This window comes from Scomber japonicus, chromosome 5 (assembly GCF_027409825.1).
Source record: "Scomber japonicus isolate fScoJap1 chromosome 5, fScoJap1.pri, whole genome shotgun sequence".
Lineage (NCBI taxonomy): Eukaryota > Metazoa > Chordata > Actinopteri > Scombriformes > Scombridae > Scomber > Scomber japonicus.
This window is the reverse complement of record NC_070582.1, coordinates 21,054,674-21,076,077: the sequence shown is the minus strand read 5'-3', so window position 1 is coordinate 21,076,077 and position 21,404 is coordinate 21,054,674. Positions and strand designations below refer to the sequence as shown.

Sequence of the window (21,404 nt, the reverse complement as noted above, 5' to 3'; positions counted from 1 at the left end):
AAAAAGCACACTATAAAAAAATGCTACTGGGTAAAAACAACCCCTTATTTTAGTGGCTTTCTTGGTCAAGTTAACACAGTATTGTTTTGGAGATATATTAACCCAAATTAGGTACCTACATTTTGTCCCAGTGATTTTAACAAAACAATGAAATTATAATAAAACTACAGAAATAGAACCAATAGAAAAACTTATAGCATAGATACAATAATATGAGACAAACAGGGATATAATTAATGTTTTTTGTTTAATTTGACACTAGAAGCTGTTTTCGCATTGACCTGCTGAAAGTGGAAAGTTTCTCCGTGTTCATTGAAAAATCAGATTTTTGAAGATGATTTATGACATCACAAATAGCCAATCCTGGTACACTTTCAATTTACACAAGTGTGATGTGGAAACTTGAAGCCTCCAAGTGCACAAACACTGATAATGGACTGGACATTTGACTTAAAAATGTACAAACATTTTCTTCCGGGGGAGCATGCCCTCCAGACCCTCTTAGATGGTCGGATTGAGGTCCAACTCATCATAGTCTCTCAAAATTCAGTGGGAAACACTGAGCGTTGAATGTCAAATTCTCATTAGGAGCTGATTCCCACTAAAGTTCTGATCCTAGAATCGCCACTTACTTTTACTACAGAATCTGGATATTATTTTGTTCCACCGCTGAAACCAACTGTGCAAACTAATTTAAAAAAGTCGGGTTGCTGTTAATTAGGGTGGGCTTTTCCTTTAAGGAGCTAAACCATACTGGCCTACATTCCCCACAATCACACGCGGCCTAATCCTCCGTGAATCAGCGCGTCCGTCTAGTAGGAGCGCATCGACATCTGTGTGAATCCGCTCACTGAGAGTGGATGAGCGGGTAGAACTTGCTGCAATAACCGGTGTTTGTTGGTCCGGAGAAGATGTCTCTGTCGTCCTCACCGAGCACAGACGCGTCCAGCCGGAGGAGGAGGCCGACTGAATACTGTCATGGTGAGCGGCTGGAGCTCTTATTATAGTCTGTGTGAGAATGAAAAAAACTTTATTTGTAACAAGCATACTGTGTTACAGCAGTGTAAATACTGAACACTCTCCATTTTAGGTCGGTCTGCAAGTTATGTACAGTCGTGTTAGGTGTTATTTACTGTGGTATAATTATATAGTAATGAATATGAATAACGGCACGGTATCAACTCTGCTGCTACTGCATATCGGACAGTCACGTCGTATTGATTAAAAGGTGTGTGTGTGTGTGTGTGTGTGTGTGTGTATGTGTGTGTGTGTTTCCACGTGACAGGAGAGGTGATAAATGGTAGTATTTGCTATTATTGTGTGAGACAGACACATTGTAGCCAGCAACTATGATCGATGAATTACTTGTTATTTTTTAAATTGTGAAATGATAGCTTATCATAAGTTCTCACATAAGATATTACCAAATGACTTGTTACTTGTTTTATCTAATCAACAATAAACAACGCAAACTGATTTCACATTAGATTTACAATCATATAATCGTGGGAAAAAACAACCAATTCCCACAGTAGAGGAGAAGGAACCAAAGAATGTGTGAGATTTTTACTCAATAACTGCAGTAAACAGTCATTTGATCTAACATTTCTACATCACTTGGTGTCAGCAACGTATCTGTTTCTTCAGTTGCAGATCAGACGCCATTGGTAGGGTTAGGGTTAGGGTTGTGTCCTCAATAATAAAAATGTAAAGTTTATCAAGGTAATAATAAATAAAAGAAGAGAGGGACTGTCCTTCATTTACATTGAGAGACAGTGTGTGTGTGTAAGATTACACATTTATTATGAATTAATTGCCTAAGACATCCTCTGTGCACAATCTGTAACACTTCCTCATAGCTTTTATATTTGAACACATCTCAGGAAGCAAAAATAAAGAAAGAAAAGAGGAACCATAACCAGACTCTACCTAAAGCATTTGTTTTGAACTCTTGAAAAGGGGAAGTCACGAACAACTTACTTGCTTGTCTCATGATGGCAGTACTTTCTTCACTTATCAAGGCCCTATCTTGTAAGAAACTAACCTTGAAAATGAATGAATGAATGAATGGCCCTAAGGCAGTTTTTATCCTTAACTTAATTGCTGTCATGCCTCTGGTTTCACTGCAGAACAAATCCAGCTGTTGTCAAGCTTTCTGAGGTAGTAATGAGAAGAAAAAACACTAGATGGGCTTTTTACCTCTGAGGGGAACTTTGTACATCCACACATAGCCACACTTAGGTACAGATGCAGTGATACCATCCATTAAAATATTAGAATACAAATCATAAATGCATTTAGGGCTACTGACAGAGGTGTTGTGCCAAAATGTGATTTGATCCACTTTAAATGGAGTAGGTGGTGCCAAAAGTCATGTGCTTTGTGTGTGATGGCTCTATAGCTGAGGTCTCTAAGGTCACGGGGGTGGGGAGGGTCAGGCTTTTGGAAGTAATGTTTGTGTGATAGTGTTTTCCCCCCAATATGGTTTAAAGATTTTTTAAGCTTTCCACCTCTCCTACATGTTGGGATCATCGGCATTACAGTGTACATTGTTTCACCAGTCATTTGACTCAGCATGTTTGGCTCTGCACTGTAAGGAGAGGACTGTAGTGCTGCAGATATAGTGTGTATACTGTCATAGACCAACAACAAGTCAGTGCTGATGGACATTGTTCTCAAGACAAAGACTTGTTTGATTCATGATAGCAGTGTGGCAGTTAAAGATTTCTCAGATGCCATTTATGTTTCTTGTAAATAGTTTAAGTCTTCTTTTACTAAAACACTTTTAACTTCAATGTACATAATTTGACACTGGAAAGTTGTTTTAATATGAATCTGTTGCAGAGGGATATATTCTCTATTCTCACCTTAAATCTGAGTTTAATGTGTTTGCAAGCACACTGACAATGGACTTTACAGTGAAAGAGAAAACATCTGGCAAACTACAATAGTTTGCCAGATGTTTTCTCCTTCACTGTAAAGTTTTGAAATGATTTACTGATAATTTGAAGTAATTATTATTAGCAAATTATTGTTCGTAGCAATATGTCTATTATGTCTTAAAACATATCTTTAAAAGTGCCCTAGTAAACATTTATTTCATGAACATGACATTTAGAAAAAACACTCAAAAGTATCAAAATGTTTTAAGGCATCAGTCTCCTTATTAATATGGTAATAACATCCAAAATCATCCCAATACAGTTAAACACAATTAATTATACTATGATAATAATTTCTTAGTAGTAAATGTAATTACTTGATGATTATGATAATGTTCTTTGCTACTTCTACTACCACCAATAATAAAATATGACCTTATGATCCGTTTTTTCAGTACCACTAAATAGTTTCAGCCCATGATGTCTCTGTACTTTCAGCTTTTTCCTGTAATCATTTGTTGTCCAATATTTCGGCTTCTGACTTTGTAGCAATATAACGCATCTTTTTCTTTGAGTAACTAGTCTCTTGTTTGGTGTTGCAGATCTTCCTTGGGAACAGGATCATCCAGCAGGATATGATGGACAGATCCATGATCGCCTTTGTAGAGATCAACAACCTAATTCATCAGACACTCCATCGACACACTCCACATGTCCTGCCCTGTGCACAACAAAATATATGTCAGCACACACTTGTGAGTACCAACTAGCATTTAGATTTGTCAACAGCAATGCTGATATGTTTACAAATTATTTCTCAAGTTGTTGCTTATTGTTTTAGGCCCAAGCCACCATGCCTGTGATGACAGCTGGGAGGAACTGCAAAGCAAGAGAACCATCAGAGCAGAGAACGAAGTAGAAGCCAACAAACTGGTCAATAACTACAGGGTAAGAGGTCTGAAGGCGAAGGTTTCCCACTGCATGTAGAAAGAAGCTTGAATTCAGCACCACAGGCAAAACTCTTCATCACTCAGACTCATTGTTTGTTGTGTGTGTGTCTCAGTTTGGTTTTAGAAAATGGAAGAGCCATGTGACAGAGCGTCCATTTGAAGACAGGTCAGAAGTGGTGAAAGAGCTCTACTCTGAGTTGAACGTCATTAGACCACACACTGGTCCAGGTATCAGATTATTCTGCTTATGTAGTACGTACGGTTTGTGTTCAAATTTTATCAAGTCTGTCTTCAAAAAACACTGACATGACCTGATAGACATTTAAAGAGTTGTAGGTAGCTGTAATTGTTCCTGCTGTCCTTACTGGCTGCAAAGATCCCTTCCTGAAAGTAATATCAATGTAAGTGATGGGAGAAATCTTCGTTCTGTGTCAGAATAAAAGAGTAGACAAGTAATGGATAATCTTGAAGAATTTTTGTCTTTTTATTATCAAAGTCCCTCTTTGAGTTTCCAGGGACAATGTGTCCCTCCTGTGCCACAGCAAAGGAATAATAACACAAAGCAGGAACTTGTTACTAAAAATATTAAAAATAATTACTTGATTTGACTAACATATACTGTTGAAACCTCATATTGGCTTAAACTTGAGAATTAATTTTGCACTGGAAGAGAGTTAGCGTCCCCCCTCATGTAGGATATCTAAGGGATCTGTTTTTGTACAGGATAGACAGCAGGAACAATTACAGTGACCAGTAAATAACCCTCTCACTGTATATAATGTTAGCAGGTTTGGCTAACCTTGTGGTTTGTTGAAAACCTTGTTGATTGTCTGACTGCTTGTGTTTATTTTTAGAGATGTCCCCTTGTTCTGAGAATTCACTTTAAGAGTACAGTGTGGTTATTGCTAATAGGAACTTTCATAAAACCATGCGTGTCCTTTAAATTACATGGCTACAAATTGTCGCCCTGGGTGCTGAAGAACTTGTCAGCCATTCACTAAGGGTTTTGTTCTGTTTGTCATCCTGGTGTCAGGTCATCTCATCACATGTGGAAATGTAGCGTATGTGCTGTTGTTTGGTTGGTGGGTCTGTCTGGCGTACCTCCTGGTCAGCATACTAATGTTCATTTCTGTGGCTGCTGTACCGTATGGTAAGTGAGCCAATTTACAAAAAATAATAACAGTGCTCAATATTGATCATCATATATTATACCTGCTGATTTTTTTCTTTCTCTCTCTTCAGGCCAGCTTTGCCTGAAGTTGTCCTGTTACTTCCTGTGGCCATTTGGCAAGTCAATCCACGAGGTACAGCATGGATCTGGGTTAAGATGCACAATGAATTCATTAGTTTCCTCATATATGGTCATTGAATTGTGGTCATAAAAACAGAAGTTTAGCTTTTACTGAATAACACAAATGTGCAACGCTACAAAAGCCACTTGATATTGCAATGTACTGTTGGCACTTTGAACACAGTTAAATTCTTATCAAAATTATTCTGGACAGTGAAGACTTTTTATTCAAGTTAGACATTAAAGATGAGTAAGTTTGATTATTAAGATATTTATGGTTTACAAAGTTTACAAGTGCACAGAGTAGAGTTAGTTTCATATCAATACCAATGAAAAAACAGTTATTTCACAAAGTGCACAGGAAACAAACAAATGAGCAAAGAACACATAAACATACAGTGATAGACAGAGCTGTGTCAGTGTTCAGTGTTGCAAGCCTATGATATATAATCAATACATGAATGATACACAACTCTACCTGCCTGTGAAAATGAATTTCCCCAGATGTCCTTGTGATGCTCAAATTCTGACCTGCTGGGATTAAGGGTTAGAGGTCAGCCAAATGTTACACTACATAATATATTTGGTTATCTCAATCCAGAAACTTCTTGGAGGTCTGTGAAACTTTGAGCTCAAATATTGTTGTTCTCTCTCTGATTGTGCTCAGGTTCAAACACAAACAGTTGTTCATTAGACTTTCTTTTCCCAAAAACTGGCACAATGTTTGTTTGTTTGTTTTGGGTTTTTTTTGCTTCCATTCCTACAGAATCAATTGTTTTGTATATATTATCTATTTATCTCATATAAAAAAAAGTTAGGACCAGCCTACTGGTCTAACTTTTAACCCTCTGCACCCTGGAGTATTCTCACAGGTCAGTAATGTTTTTATATCAGATTTAGACATCTCAAAAAAGAAAATCTCAAATGGAGATTGTGGTGAAGCCTCTAAATTTTGGAGCAATCTGCCATCACTTCAGATTTCAATCCATTCAATTTTATGTGAACAAACTTTTCCATTTTACGTTTACGACATTTTTTGGAACTTTCTACATGCCTTTTTGTATTGTGCAGTCTTTGATTTTTGTTATTAGTTTAAGTGCAACTTTAAGTGTATTATTGTGATTATTACATATGTGACTATGCATATGAGAGTTGAGAGAGAATTTCCACTTTCATCTGTTGTGTTTTTCCAGATTGGAAATACAGTGAGGAGATGTTGTGAGCAAATGCCAGACTGTGACTGCACCATAGAGGGGATGGACGATAACTCACCAGTTCTGCTGCCTTCACCCACAGAGGTTCCAGTCCCAGAGATGCCAGGGCGACCTGTGCGCACTCCATATTGGGTAACTTTCAACATTTAAAGTATACATACAGTACCAGTCAAATGTTTGTATTCTATATACAAGCACTATCTATCTATCCATCCATCCATCCATCCATCCATCCGTCCATCCATCTATCTATCTGTATATATTCATATGCAGTACTTCTTGTTGTGTAGCATCGTCTTTCCACCTATGTGTGGCTGCTGTTGGGATATCCTCTCTTGGTGGGCATCCACTCCCTGGCCTGCTTCTTCTCCTGGATCCTGGTCTTCACCATCCCTGTTGCGAAGATGAACGCACGCACTTTGAGCGTCATTCTTCTTTTGGCTCCTGAGGATGTTTCTGTCTCTACCTGTTCACAGAGGAAGGCAAGGCAGAGATTTAGCATTAATAAGCTTCAGTGTTAAACTTGAAGAAACGCAAGTCTTGTCAGTGTTGTTGTGATGCTCATGCACAGCTTCTTTTTTTTACTTGACCCTTAGCATCAAGGCTATGAGGCCAGAGCGCTGCTGTGCTGCTACCATGCTACAAACTGGTACTACTACAAGTATACTGTCGATGGGATTAATGTATTTGCTGTCAGTATCCTTTACTATTTAAATGTATAATGTGTGTGTGTATGTGTGTGTTCGTGTGTCAGTGTGCATCATATGAAGACCTGTTGTCATCTTTGACCCTCATCTCAGACCTCCTCCCTCTTGTAATAATTGCCATGGTGATCGGTTACATTGACAGAGAAAACCAGTATGCCAGCTCAAATGTCAAATTCGCCACAGCGGTCGGTTCCATCATACCTCTGTCATATTACATCGGTATGGGCATTGCCAGGTGAGCTGTTTCTCACTACCTGAAAAAACACCTGGAAAGTGTCTCAAGGTGAAATAAAAGAAATTGAATTTGATGTTGACCTTTCTAGCTAGAGTGTTTTATCAAAATGCTTCAGATGTTCATTTTAGTCATTCTGGCACTTGCAGCATCTCAGCCCAGAGTAACTTTGCTGTGGGTGCAGTGGTGAACGCCACCTTCGGCTCCATCACAGAGTTGAGCTTTTACATCACAGCTCTGCTCAGGGGTCACCAGGCAGGCAATCCATGTCTGCAGGAGGTTGTGAAGGCAGCACTGACTGGCACGCTGCTGGGCTGCATCCTCTTCATCCCTGTAAGCCACTTTCATCACATTTTAGATGTTAGAGAATGATACAATAAAAAAAAATAATTCTCAAAAGGATGTAAAGCCATTTTAAGAACCAGAGTTCTACCTGAACAACTGTGGAAATTGTTTGACTCATTTTTAAAATCTTTCATGTCAGTCTATTTCCATTTAGCATAGTATCATTTCATCAAATCATTAAATCAGTGAAATTGGAAACGATGTGGGCAAATTAAGCTTTTTGTCTTTTATTCAGGGTATCTGCATGATAATTGGAGGGCTGAGACACAGTGAGCAGCGATTCAACAGCCGCTGCACAGGAGTGAGCTCTGCGTTGCTCTTCATCTCTGTGGGAGGTAAATAACTTAAAAGCAATACATCACCATCCAGCTGTATGTTTCTGGAAATGTCAAATATTATATTAATATAATTAATATAATATTAATATAATATAATTTTCAGGACTTTTCTAGATGTATGTTTAAGTGCAAAGTACCTCATGGAGCTGGCCTCCAACTCACAAACTCAGTCATATTTAGTTAGCCACTAGTTGAAGCTGTTTGGGTATTGAGTTCTACAAATGCTCCCTGCATCACCTAGAGCATCCTCAAGCTGCTACACTTACGCCACCTGCAGGCAAAACAGCTGCAGTCTTTTTTGTAGCTTTTATTGTTGCATTTGTATGGCTGTTTTGAGGTTGTTGTTGCTTCTTTATTGTGTCAAATTAAAATAATAATCAAATCAAAGATAGTTCAACTTGTTGCAACTTGTGACACCATTTCTTTGTAAATTAAAAAAGTTTGTAAATTAATAGATACTTTTTTTTACCCTTACTGAACACTAAAACTATAAACTGGAATGAATATGTTTTTTTAGGCACTGGACCATCAGATAAGTACAGTGTAAAGAAATGTAAAGGAAGAGTCACATGCCCAAAAATATCAACCAGTAAGAAAAGATATGTATAATATTTCAAACATGCCCATGTTTGTACATAGGTCAAATAATCAATTTCACACTTAACAAGAAAATGTGTAATGATATTCAGATGATAGCAGCAGAATCTATTTCTGTGCCCCAAGACTGAAATAAACTGCAATGTAAAACATTACCAAAATGCATTCATTCATTCCCCTTACTGTCAATGACAGGTGTATTTGCCCCCACGCTGTTCTCCAAGGCTTATGGGAACCTGGTGTGCGACGCCTGCACCAACTCTACTGGAGGAAACAGCAGTGGGCCGTTTGTCTGCCACAACTGTCATTACGATCTGGTCAGCATCCTCAGCCGGGACAAACCCTCAAACCTTCTAAACTCAATATAAAAAACAATGTGTGACTTACATGCACTGTTTATGTACAATGTGATAATCCTTGTCTTTTTATCCAACAGAACAATGGTACTTTGTTCCACAGCCATGTTGAGTAAGAAATTATACTTTATATGTTTATACTGTCATGTTGACATAACCTGATCTATTGCCATCACATTTTATTTCTAAGTTGTATTATCCTAACATGGTAGTGCTGTTGTGAGCAAACATAATAAGGAGTTACAGAACAGACTCTACTCACAGCTGTATCGCCATCCATTGATAACATAAAATTGACTGTACATTTTTTTTTTTTTTTAAGTACCGGTATATTTTTGGGGCTTTTTGCCTAGAATGTACAGGTTAGTAGAGAGAGAGAGAGAGAGACAGGAAATGGGAGGCAAAGAGGGGGGCTATGACACACAGGATAGGATTGCTTGGTGTGGGATTTGAACCAGGAGGCCTGCAGCCTATATATATATATATATATATATATATATATATATATATAGATATATATATATATGGGGTGGGTGCTCTACCCACTGAGCTAAACACCACCACGAATTGTTTCTCAGGCTAGTTGGCAGCTGACTTTCATACCACTGTGAAACAGATGGAAACCAGTTTCTACTAGGAAGGTGATAAATGAATCAAAAAACTAGTGAAATGTTATGAAAGTGGTCTGCAGTGATTAAAATAGTTTAACCAAATGAGAAAACCCCTGTTAAAATCACTTTATTGTCTTATTAATTTATTAAATAATGTTGCAAGCTGCTGTTTTTATATTTCTTTGCTCTCATTAATCGTGTGTTTTCTTTGTTGTTAGGCCACTGGTGTACACCGTGTCTGTGCTCCTGCCGGTTGCCTACATCATTGGACTGATATTCACACTGAAGACACACTCCCACATTTATGACATTCATGTTGGAGAAGGACAGGGTATGAGTGCCTTCCTTTAGAGTTCATAGCTAACACAGAATTGCACCCTGCATTACTGAGCTATAATACAGTGAGCAGTGAGGGTTCAGGTAATGCTATCCAAACATACCATGTCCTCTTTGTGTGTCTGTCCAGTGACTGGCCACCATGGCGCAGTGGTCCACTGGTCGCGGTGGAGGTCTCTGGTCATCCTCATCATGGCCACTGTGCTCATGTCCGCCTGCGCCGACCTCGCCACTGAGCACATCCAACCTATTCTCAACCAGCCCAACATCTCTCAGGTCGGGCCAAACATCAGAGGAACTTTCGGTTTGACCTCATCCTCCTGCTGTGCTGATGTTTCTCTTTCTTTCTCCAGTATTTCATCGGGGTAACAGTTCTCGCTATGGTTCCTGAGATCCCAGAGATTGTCAATGGGATTCAGTTTGCTCTCCAAAACAACATCAGTCTTAGGTAAATTTTGCCTCATGAAAAGGTGCTTATAATGTTCAGAAAGCGATGTCTGTATCTAAACTTTTTGCTTTCTTTGTCAGCTTGGAGGTGGGGAGCTGCATCGCTGTGCAGGTCTGCATGCTACAGATTCCAATTCTGGTCTTATTTAATGCCTTCTACGTAAGACATCCTCTTCTTTTTGATCATTGATTCATATATAAAGATACCTTCCTTTTATGGTTTACAGCTCACTGTAACTAAACTCCATCTCTGCTTTGCACAGGATGTGGGGTTTGTGCTCCTGTTCAGTGACCTACACCTATGGGCCAGCATCTTCAGTGTTATTCTGGTTAACTATATCTTCATGGATGGCAAGTCTGATTATTTTCAAGGTAGGTTTTCTGCAAATAGAAAAGAAATCTAAATGAAATAATGTCATATGAATCTTCCAAAAAACTTCCAGTTAATCATTCCTGTCCTCATGATGTGATGCCCCCTTGTGAATTATGTGAGGTGTCCTCAAAGATTGAGTGAACCTTAAGAGTAGTTTGCATTACTGCTGAGCATTTTCAGAATTCCAATGATTTCATCATGCTTAAAAAAAAACTGCTCGGCCCAAGTGATCAATAATCCCTTGCAGTTAACATTTTATTTACCTTCAGTTTACATTCATACGCTATGGTAAATCAAAACAAGAGTTTGGATGGCTTTAATTACATTTAACGACTCTGATCAGCAGCAAACCACAGTGGCTGTCAGGTTTAGTCATTTATCTTTAAGTTATTGTTTGTTGAGGCCTAACAGTTCATGTTTCTGAACGGAGTGTGTTCGACATAATTGTAAAACTGCCAAATATGCCTGATATATATATATATATATATATATATATATATATATATATATATATAAAAAATACTAACTTTGATCCTCTGTCTTGTTTCATGCAGGTACAGCTCTGGTGATCGTTTATCTGATCCTGCTGGCTCTGTATTACTTTGCTCCATCACCAGCGGGCTGCTGACTCTGGGACTTTTCATCTTCAACCCAATGTTATTTAAGCCAGAAAGACACTCACATTTCATACCACTCCTTGTTCATGTAATGTAATCCAGAAGGATCATGACTAAATGGCCTTGCAGGAGCACTGAGTCTGACCTTTTTAATAGAACTTAAGCTGTTACCTAAATTATACAAATGACAAAACTGAATTGTGTATAAAACTCAGGTAGGTCCTTTTTCTTTTTACCTGTACAAACAGATTACTCCTACCACTGTACAGCATGTAGCCAATATACCTAAATATTTTACTTCATACTCATGGATAGACAAGAAAAGCAGCATTTTTACAATATAGATCTATATTGTGATGTTAAATATCTGTACTAATTGTATTTTGTTTAGGAGATAAAGTTGTAATACATTTTTTATACTTTGTAACCCCAAAATTGAAAGATGGTAAATGTCAGAGCTCATTAGATAAGTGACAACCTACAATATATTTGAAACAGTGGCATGGCTGGCTGTGCAAAAAAAACATCAGTACAATGTTTTGGAAAAAAAAAAAACAGCTGCCTGTGTTTTTATTGTTTGCACAGACAAAATACAAAACATAATGTACAGTCATGACTGCAATTCAGGAGACATTCACTTTTTCTCCCTAGAGTTCATATAAAGTGACATGCACATTGTACTGACATGCAGAAGAGATTGTTTGATTCTCATTAACATTTCAGTTTTAAGTAGGTAAGTACATTTACCAAATCCGAGCAGAGTGAAGCAAACCTCCATACAGTAATATAAATAAGGCCATAACATGTCAAACTCAGAGGTGAGGGAAGGTTTTCAATGTGAAAAACGAGTGAGGTGGTACAATAACAAGAAACGTAGTTTAGCGTAATATCGTATCAACAGGGCTGCAATGAACGTGAAATAAAATGCTGCCGAGATACATGCACATTCAAGATGGAGGCTGAAGAAACTGGTGGGGAAAAAAAGCTAAAGGTATGTGAATCGATACAAGCAGCTGGGAGCAGTACTACAGTATTATCAGTCCACAGTAATAACTAAAGATTTGCTTGCAACAAAATCAGCCAGGCATACAAAAATCTAGTTTCACAAAAATGACTGACACTCCTGACACATTGATGTTGAATGTTTTTAGGTCACAGTATTTCACAACTTGAGTACGCCTTTCATACCGTACCTTGTTACAGATCCCCACGCTACTCAATATTCAAAGTACCACAGCAATATATGGCACAAAAAAAAGACAAAGTTAAAAAAATAATATGGCCTATGTTACAATATAAAAGGTAAAATGGAATTCAGACATGATGTGGGAAATGAAACGACAAAAATCAGGAAGGAAAAGCAAATGTAGCTACACATTCAGCTATAATTTAAAGTAAAACTAAACAGCAGCACAGTGATTAAAATAAATATGTAAAAAATGTCTCTGTGGGTTTAAGTTATAGGAAAATCTTCATCTGTAAGCGGCACCTCCTGATCAATCATGACCAGAAAAAAATAAAAAATAAAATCAGCACACCTGGAGAGCACCTAATAAATGACACAGAGAAAAGTCTACATGTACACCGTCCAGAGAGTAGTGAATAAATTAAAAAAAAGACTTTCATAGATGAATTACAGAGACAGGATAACAATGTGTGACATTTTGGGGGTTCAGAAGGCACCCAATTAAGATTTTTTTAAAAAGGCTCAAGCGTCGCTGTGGAGCTACAGGTGTATAAATTCATTCCTAACCAAGTGAGGAGGAAGAAAAATGATAGAGGCACTAGAAATGTCACAGTGATGCCATGTCACAGATGTTTGAAGAGCTTTATCCAATTACAAGACCTAATGTGACCAATGAGGGGGACATTTTTCAATTTGAAGCGTGGAGTTAAAAATCACAGCATGCAATCAGAGTCATTGAGGCTAAAACAAGATCCCTTCAATAATTGACCTAACTAGACTGTTGAGAGGTATCACAGTTATAATGTATCAGCAGTTTGCCTCTTTTCCAAGAATCTCACAGATTACTAATTAAACTGTCACAGATTTCACCTGTGAATTTTGACCTTACCTATGTCACAGTGGGCGTAGCAGCAGCAGACTGAACATGAGTCAAAAATGACAATGGTGTGTGAAAGCTTAAAAAAATTACACCACAAGAGGGAACATTAATTCTGCTCGTCAAGAAACAGTGTTTGTAACATTTAGCTACCCCCTCGCAAGTTTCGATGACAGTAAAATGTGGGAAAGTAACTTTGAAGCGAACTATATAAATGATGAGCAAAGGAAATCAGCATACAGTGAATCTTGTGTCCAAACTGATGCATGGCTTCTGATGGATGTATGCAAATCTGACGTATTTACATACAAGGGAACTCAAAAAATTGCACTTTCCATTTAAAAAAAGAAACACACATTTACATAAGATTAAGATTTAGAAGGCATTCAAAGTATTTTTCAGAACCATCATATAATGACATCATATTTCATCAAGATGAAGTGTTTTGTCTTGTTATCTGTGATTTTAGAGTCAGTGCTGTTCCATCACATACCGCTGCCTTTGGGGCTTTGTCTATTTCAGCCGCTGGATTAGTGTGTGTGTCAGTCCCAGGCTGAGCAGCTGAAGTGTGGACAGCTGGCTTACATGAGGGAACGTTTTCAGCAGTTTCTCCCAGGTCAGTTCCAGCAGGCTGGGCACCACCAACCACACTTTGTACAAAGAGCCAGTCCTCCGGTTCCCGGACATGTTGACGACGCCGCCGTGGACATACATGCAGCCAGCCTGAGTAAGAGGAGCAGTTGCAGATTATAGAAATTGCCTTCATGTAGAAAATTACTAAAAAAGTAAAACGTATTAGTGAGCGAATTTACACACCGGAGTGACTGCAGCACAGTGAAAGTAGGCTGGCTCTGGCATGATGGCAGGCAGCTTGGTCCACTGAAAAGTTTGCAGGTTGATCTTCCACAGGTCAGGTAGGATCATCTCTCCGTTATAACCCCCACATACAAACACCTCTGGAGGTGGAAACAGCAAGACATGATTAAAAAAGATTTCAGACACGTCTGTACCCAGAATGAGGTGAGCGAAACAGTCCTTACCATCCTTGACCTGCACACAGCTGTGACACCTGCGGGCAGCTGGATATCCTGTCACAATAACGAAAGGAAACAAAGAAATTTCAATGTGTAGTCTTCAAATAAATTGTTGCACACCTGAGTTGTCTTTGTGACAGGTGCGTTGGTGGAGAAGCCATATACTACAAAGATGAAGGGACACGCATGTATGTATGTATGTATGTATGTATGTATGTATGTATGTGTGTGTGTGTGTGTGTTTCTAAATTGTATTCCCCAAATGCAACAGGTCACAAACCTATTTTTCCATGAGGTCTGGTGACTATTTCCTCCCAGTAATTTGTCTCCAAGTTATACGCGTGAATCTGCAGAAGACATTTAGAAATGATTAAATACATAAAAGAAACAACTTAATGTTTCTACATCACATTTTAAGTGTGCTTGTTCCTCTCACTTTGTCCAGGGGATATGACGTCCAAGAAGTCCCACCTCCTAAAATGTATATTCTCTGTCCATCATGAGCTAGTTCATGTCTGTACCTGTAAAATCATGTAATAATTTCAGTCTATTTCAATCCACATTCTGAAGATTCACACATATTTTGGTTGCTAATTGTTATTAAAATGATCTGTGCTGTCTGACCTCTCTTCAGGTAGATCTGTGGGTGTGTTGTGGGGTTTGAGGTGGGTCCATTCCCTGGTGGTGAGGTCTAGCCTGTGCAGGTCGGTGCTGTAAAGGTAGCCTGTAGTGCCCCCAAACACATAGAGGTAGCCATTTATAATGACCATCGCCTGGAAAATGGAGAATATTGAGAGATGTTTGTGGACAGAAGACACAGCTACAGAGTCGCACGACACTGACAGAAAGACAGCTGTAAAAAAGTGAGAAACACAGTTACCTGTCCGTAGATCTTGTTGGGTTTCTTCCCTCTGCAGTTGAGCAGGTTCCATCGTTTGTATTGAACGTTGCAAACATGGACGTCATTACCGTTGTTTTCACCAAAAGGAATCCCAGTTCCACCAAACACAAGAAGGTTGTTGCCATGAAAAACAGCTGAGAAAGAGACAATATCATTATCAATCTCTATTACAGTTTCATATGTAAGTCTGGCTCAAATCAGCATACAGTGCTTTTTCACTGAAGCCTTGAGCTGCACTTTCAGAATTACACCAAAAAATCAGTAATGAACGTTTCCTGTGAACATTTTGACCACCAGAGGCAACGTGGAGCAATTTTAAGTGGACACAAGTTTATGTTGAGAAAACAGTTTTCAAAACGTTCAAAGAAAGGTTTTCAAGCAGGAATTATATATCGTCTTTTCTTTAGCCACAGCTAAAGTCTCATTTATCACAACACTGAAGTCACTGATTTTTTTTGTCTGTCTCTGACAACTTGAGACAGCATTTAAGCTGCCCTGAGGAGTTTTTCTGTAGCTCAGCAAAGTCTCTGTTTACACTAAGGATTTCTCACCACACACTGTGTCTGTAACCTTAAGGTCAACAATCCTGTTGACCTTAAGGTTAACCGTTTGAATCCTGTTCCTACATAAAACATTTGCAAAGGTCATTTTTGTTTTAAAACACTGCTTACAACTGTCATTTCATTTCTAGAAATCTACTTCCCTATCTTTGTTGGCACATTACAAGTTCCCGTAAATTAGGGCAACAGTGTAAAACTATCGTCAGGAATGTGTATTGCATCACCTGTGTGCATGTGCTTCCTCGTATATGTGCACAAAACAAACTCCTAAAAACATCTCTCCGTAGTCCTACTAGTGGCCAAAAACTCCACAAGGTTCCTTTAAATAAGATTGTTACCCAGTTCTAAATGAAAACAAGCTAGTATCATTTTGATACCATTAACAGCAACATCCTATCAGTCCTTACTTGACATTGACGCCAGCTCTGTGGGCATGTAACCCTCTGTGCGGACCTGCTGCCAGGTGGCTGTGGCAAAATGAAACCGCCAAAGCTCCCTGAAAAGAGGATAATCTTCATTTTCTGACCCCCCTGCCTCCTCAAAGTCTGGGTTGTAGCCACCAAACACATACAGGTTGGTGCTGTCCGCCACACAACGGTGTCCGCTTCGAGCGGGGGGTACACAGTGTCCTGTGGGAGGAATGGAACCGGAAATTTAAGTCCCAAATATAACCAAAGAACATCTTTGAGCACAACTGTACATAATGGTGTACTTAGTAAATGTGAGCTTCCTTTCTTTTCATTTTGATAGTGTATGAAAGGATTTAGCACACACAAAAGTGCAGCTACAATATAAGCTTAAACTGCAAGAACTTTATATGACCCTGGTCTCCTCCGCTGACTAAAAACAGTCTGAATGTGGAGGCTGTGTAATTCAGTACCTTCTCTCAGAAACCTGTTGGGAATCCGCAGGTTGGGGCAGGAAGGGGAGAAGATGCGTCGAGCCTGAAGCCATCGTGCACGCTTCTTGGAGCCTGAAGTGAGTCACCATGCAGTAAGTAAAAAGACAGAGAGAGAGAAATAAATATGTAGTGTAAGTGTTGCTTGTGGCTTAAATGTAATATAGTGTCGGTATTTCCAGATTTGGACTGATGACAGGAAGAATCTGTATCAGTGCTTAAAATTTAATCTCAATTTTAATTTATCATTACAGCTACAATGATTAGTCAATTAATCAAGAACTTGTCAACTATTGAATCAATCACCAAATGTTCTAATAATTGATTTATTGTTCAAGTTTTTATTTTTATTTTTTTACAACAACAAATTCTCCGTTGGTCGAGACAAAACATTTGAGGACATAATCTTGGGAAACAGTAATTGAAATATTTCACCATTTCCAGGCATTTTATAGAATGAACAATTAATCGATTCATTGACAATATAATCAAAGGAATAATGAATAATGAAATTAACCGTTAGTTTTAGCCCTTTTTAAATGAATAACTACTCTTAAATGTATCAATTCTTTCTCAGCAAACATTTCGTTGTGATGAAAGCACGTGTGACACATCAAACATGCAGAACTTAACTTTTAAAACTTGCACAGTATGAATGTAATGAATGTTATCTGGACTGATAGGGTGTGCTTAATGCAAATATATGTGTCCTCCTCTGTGGCCTGCGATACAATGTTTTTCAGTCATTCAGTATCATATGTTAATGTCTTTAAAAAAAGAGTGCAACAACTGCACTGCGGTTGTCTGCTGGTTGTTCGTTCACTCATTAATCTCTGCTGGCTTCCGTAGCAGCGTTAGCTCGCTTTGGCCTGTGTGATGCACTGAAGCTACAGCCGCAAACTCACTGACAAAACCCACACAAGTGCGCAAAATCAACGCTGACTAACACCAGCTGCAAAGTTCGCCTCCAGCTCAATGTTTGCTTTGCTGACTCAGGGGTGCTTGTCGGTTTTGTTTACAAACCTGAGTCGCGGATAGAGGGCCTCCACGACAGTTTCTCAAACTTATTGAGCTGACTGGAGTCGTACTCGGCCGCCGACATCTTCTCAGGGTACCACGGAGAGGGTTCAGACCCAGAGCTGCTCAAGAACCCACTTCGGTGTAAAGAAACGCCGGGGCATCAGACTCCGAGGTGCTGATATCACCACAAAATCAAGAAACTACACAACAGAGCATCCATACCTGCTGCTGCCCATGACGTCACAGCCAGCTGACATGCTTTGGCCAATCAGAAGAGGAGAGTCCTGCGTGACGCGTTCAAGATCCACGCGTTTTTCATAGTTTACAAATGTGTATTTGGGAAGGATTTGGAGACTTCATATAAGTTTTGTATTGAACAAGACATTATCTCCGGTTTTGTGTTTCAAAATAACAATATGAAAAACAACCCCATCATTAAAATTATTTTTACTTGAAATAAAATATTATTTTGAATCCTTAAATTGTATAAAAAATAAGAAAACTTTAATCTATTACCAAAATGTATTCCGATTTTTGTAATTGAAGAAGTCTGTCACTAATGCCTTTCCTTTTTTATATATTTAGTTATTTATTTTAATTTATTTCTATTGGAATTATTATGTTGTCTTTTTACCCTTTTTATTTATTTTTTTACTTGTGAATTGGAATGAATGGTTGCTTGTATATTCTTTGTTTATACTATTATATATTAGTTTGTATAAACTGTATACTAGTTATAAAAGTTTAGAAAATGAATGTTTGTAGACAATACAGACCTTACAATATAGTGTACAGCCTATGCTGCATTACATACTGTTATGGTTCAAATTAGACCCATTTTTACATTTGCTATTAAGAATATATCCAGAATATACAAAAAATACAAAATTACTATTTTTGTGCAGCTGATGCACATTTTTATACAAAGAAGTTACATATTCAAAAATCACCATTCAGAAACATTGTTGCATTCTGCACATTCATTAACATTCATTGAATAAGAATGGCTGTTCTCATGTTTTAAGCAACAAAACCTTAAGTTGTGACCTGTGGAGGGTCAGAATATGGATAGAATGTAAGGGTTAAAAGAAAAAGTAAAAAAAGCACTACACAAAAAGCTTCACATTTTTCATACTGTGAATAAGTGTAAAAACCCCTCTATTGCCCCAGGCTAGAACTACAAATGGCAGACAAAAGAAACAGAGATGACAAATGGAAAATAATTACAGTAAAATCTCTGCATTTTAAATTAGAAATAAAGTCAAATATATTTTTGATAAATAATAGAAAAAAAATAGTATGTGGGAAATGTACTAATTCTGAAGAGGGCCCACTTCAGTGTGTGAAATAGTGAAATCTGAATTTATTTATTATGTATTTTATTTCATCATCTCTATCTCTCTATAAAGTTGCAATTGAGTCATTAATGCGTTTGGCAAATAATATCTTGTAGGCCAGTGGTTAGTAATTCTTTCCATTTACACTAGGCAAAAAAAAGGCCTTACCTACAATAACCACATGTATGTGACTTCAGTATCTCTGCATTGATCTTATCAATGTATGTTGCAAGAATACTTTACTTTGCCACATTTGCAAACAGGGATTATAGGGATCAAATAATAATCTTTTGTTTATGAAAAAGTTTGATTTAGTTTTTAAGGTATTATTGCACTATTCACTTTAATTTGTTAGACCTTTAGGGATGTACAGATGTCACCATACATCTTCAAAAAAAAATTGCTTGCTTCACTGTACAACTTAGCAGAGGAACAGCTGTGTAGTTATTTTGACAGAAGCAAGTGGTTGGAGTGACTCGTTTTGATCAACCATACCAAGAGTCAACCTTTCCCCCAGATCTTCGGGCGCTGCTTTGCTGACATGAGGTAATCTGGATTTGAAGCTCATTGGGATAGGCTGAAGGAGCAAAACAGAACAAACAGATCAATCCCATGAAAAGCTGCTGTGTGATAACAAAGCATAGTTAAAAAACTGTAACTAAGACCCACTGTCTCACTGATTGTCACAGAGACGACGCTGATCATGAGAAGATCAAACCCACTCTGTTGTCTTTTGTTTGTCAGTGGGTTTTCTCCCCACCTGCAGTTAGATTACACTACAGACACACAACTGCAGGAGTGTTTAGCCAGGTTAATGTTTAACATGTAAGGCCTCGCTGCACACCAAGAACCTATAAAAAGAAACTTTTTGTGGTAAACTGGTATTGTACTCCTAACCTGCTTATGGTAAGTTATCTGGTCACAAAGTACAAATAAACTCACCAATATTTTACACGAGAGACCTTCTGCCTTGAAACTTTGTTAAAAACCTTAACATGACTTTTACATAGATCATTTGAATCTCAGCCTGGTTCATTAATGTAACATTCCCTTCTCCAAATAATCTCTCCAGGTCGTCAGCGAGTTGGAGATGAAGCCAGACAATAAAATGTCACTGACAGTAAGAAATATGAGCTTAGGCTGTGTTAATGAGATGAAACAGGAGAAGAGTCTTCAACTTTTGTTCCATTGCAGTAATCAAAGATTTGTAAAGGTCAACAATAAACTAAAAACCAAGGTAATTTTATTTATACAGCCCCAAATCACACATTTACCTCAGTCTGGCTCAACAATCTTTCCAGTATATGAGTCAGTTTGGACAGAGACCCCCAAACCCGAAGAACAAAAGAAACCAGACAAGGGCCCCCTCCCTCTTGATTACTCCCATCCTTCAGGACGGAGAGATATACAGTAATCAAGTTGTTTATTGATGTGCAATGACTTTCTCTCATGGTGATTTCATGGATTTGGATTGTAATGGGTAAGAAGCATGAACATGAGGTTTCTCTCTTTCTTTTTTTGTGTCTTTGTTCTTCATTTGTTTCATTTACATGTGCATCCCTCCAGCTGCTGAGTGGTTTCAGTCTAGCGAACTGCTGTTTTATTGTATTGTGTTTTTAATATTTTGTCCACTTCACGTCAATAAGGGTAAATAATGGAAACTCCTTTCAGTGTAATGTAACACAATTCAACAGCCTCCAAAATGACCATAAAGTTGAGTCAATATCTCAATACAACAGTTTCAATAACTGGACATTAATAGCTTGATGGATTGATTGTGTCCCTGATAAACTAGAAAATGTATTTTCATGTAACCTGCTAGCTGCATTTCTTCATCAATTAACAAACATTTAAGAAATAATGTGGGTAACTATTCATATATATTATTCATTATTCCTGAGTACCTGAAAAGAAACAAAACTTTGGCCTAATGGTTGAGCTTTTTAATAAACACATTTTCACATAGATCTAGACCTGATAGACAAGCACACAGTTAATCTTTGCAATAATTTAGAGCTGTTGCAAGAGACAAGGAAATACGAGGCAGAAATTAGTTACTGTATACAATTAAATGTCGACTTTTTTCAGGACTGAGTGACTGAGTGAGGAGAAGTAGCTGAATATGACAGAATGCTAGCACAGGAGGGAGACTGGGAGAGAAACCCAAACTACACATAGTTATTCCTTATATAAAAGAAGATGTGAAGATCAGATGAAGCACAATGTTTTTGATTTATATGTGAGAAATATGCTTTTGTATATTGTTTTTCTATATTATTATTTAATTCAGAGTGC

The 21,404-nt window shown here is 38.0% G+C and overlaps 2 protein-coding genes across 2 annotated transcripts; one reads left to right on the top strand and one right to left on the bottom strand.

The window, feature by feature from the left end:
* Window positions 1–576: 576 nt before the first annotated feature.
* On the top strand, window positions 577–11,711 carry LOC128358308 (uncharacterized). Its single transcript, XM_053318543.1, has 20 exons — window positions 577–981; window positions 3,485–3,637; window positions 3,724–3,830; window positions 3,946–4,060; window positions 4,866–4,982; window positions 5,075–5,136; window positions 6,317–6,469; window positions 6,628–6,819; window positions 6,934–7,033; window positions 7,138–7,279; window positions 7,426–7,609; window positions 7,857–7,956; window positions 8,752–8,873; window positions 8,993–9,024; window positions 9,742–9,854; window positions 9,990–10,135; window positions 10,213–10,307; window positions 10,388–10,466; window positions 10,570–10,678; window positions 11,234–11,711. Exons 1-20 carry the CDS (start codon window positions 912–914, stop codon window positions 11,305–11,307), a joined length of 2,265 nt encoding a protein of 754 aa, XP_053174518.1. The 5' UTR covers window positions 577–911; the 3' UTR covers window positions 11,308–11,711.
* On the bottom strand, window positions 11,455–17,997 carry LOC128358309 (kelch domain-containing protein 10-like). The gene is made up of 10 exons (XM_053318544.1): window positions 17,776–17,997; window positions 16,735–16,827; window positions 16,262–16,483; window positions 15,274–15,428; window positions 15,018–15,166; window positions 14,830–14,914; window positions 14,674–14,740; window positions 14,400–14,447; window positions 14,176–14,315; window positions 11,455–14,082 (listed from the first exon to the last, which is right to left on the bottom strand). Exons 1-10 carry the CDS (start codon window positions 17,852–17,854, stop codon window positions 13,873–13,875), a joined length of 1,248 nt encoding a protein of 415 aa, XP_053174519.1. The 5' UTR covers window positions 17,855–17,997; the 3' UTR covers window positions 11,455–13,872.
* Between the last annotated feature and the right edge of the window lie 3,407 nt (window positions 17,998–21,404).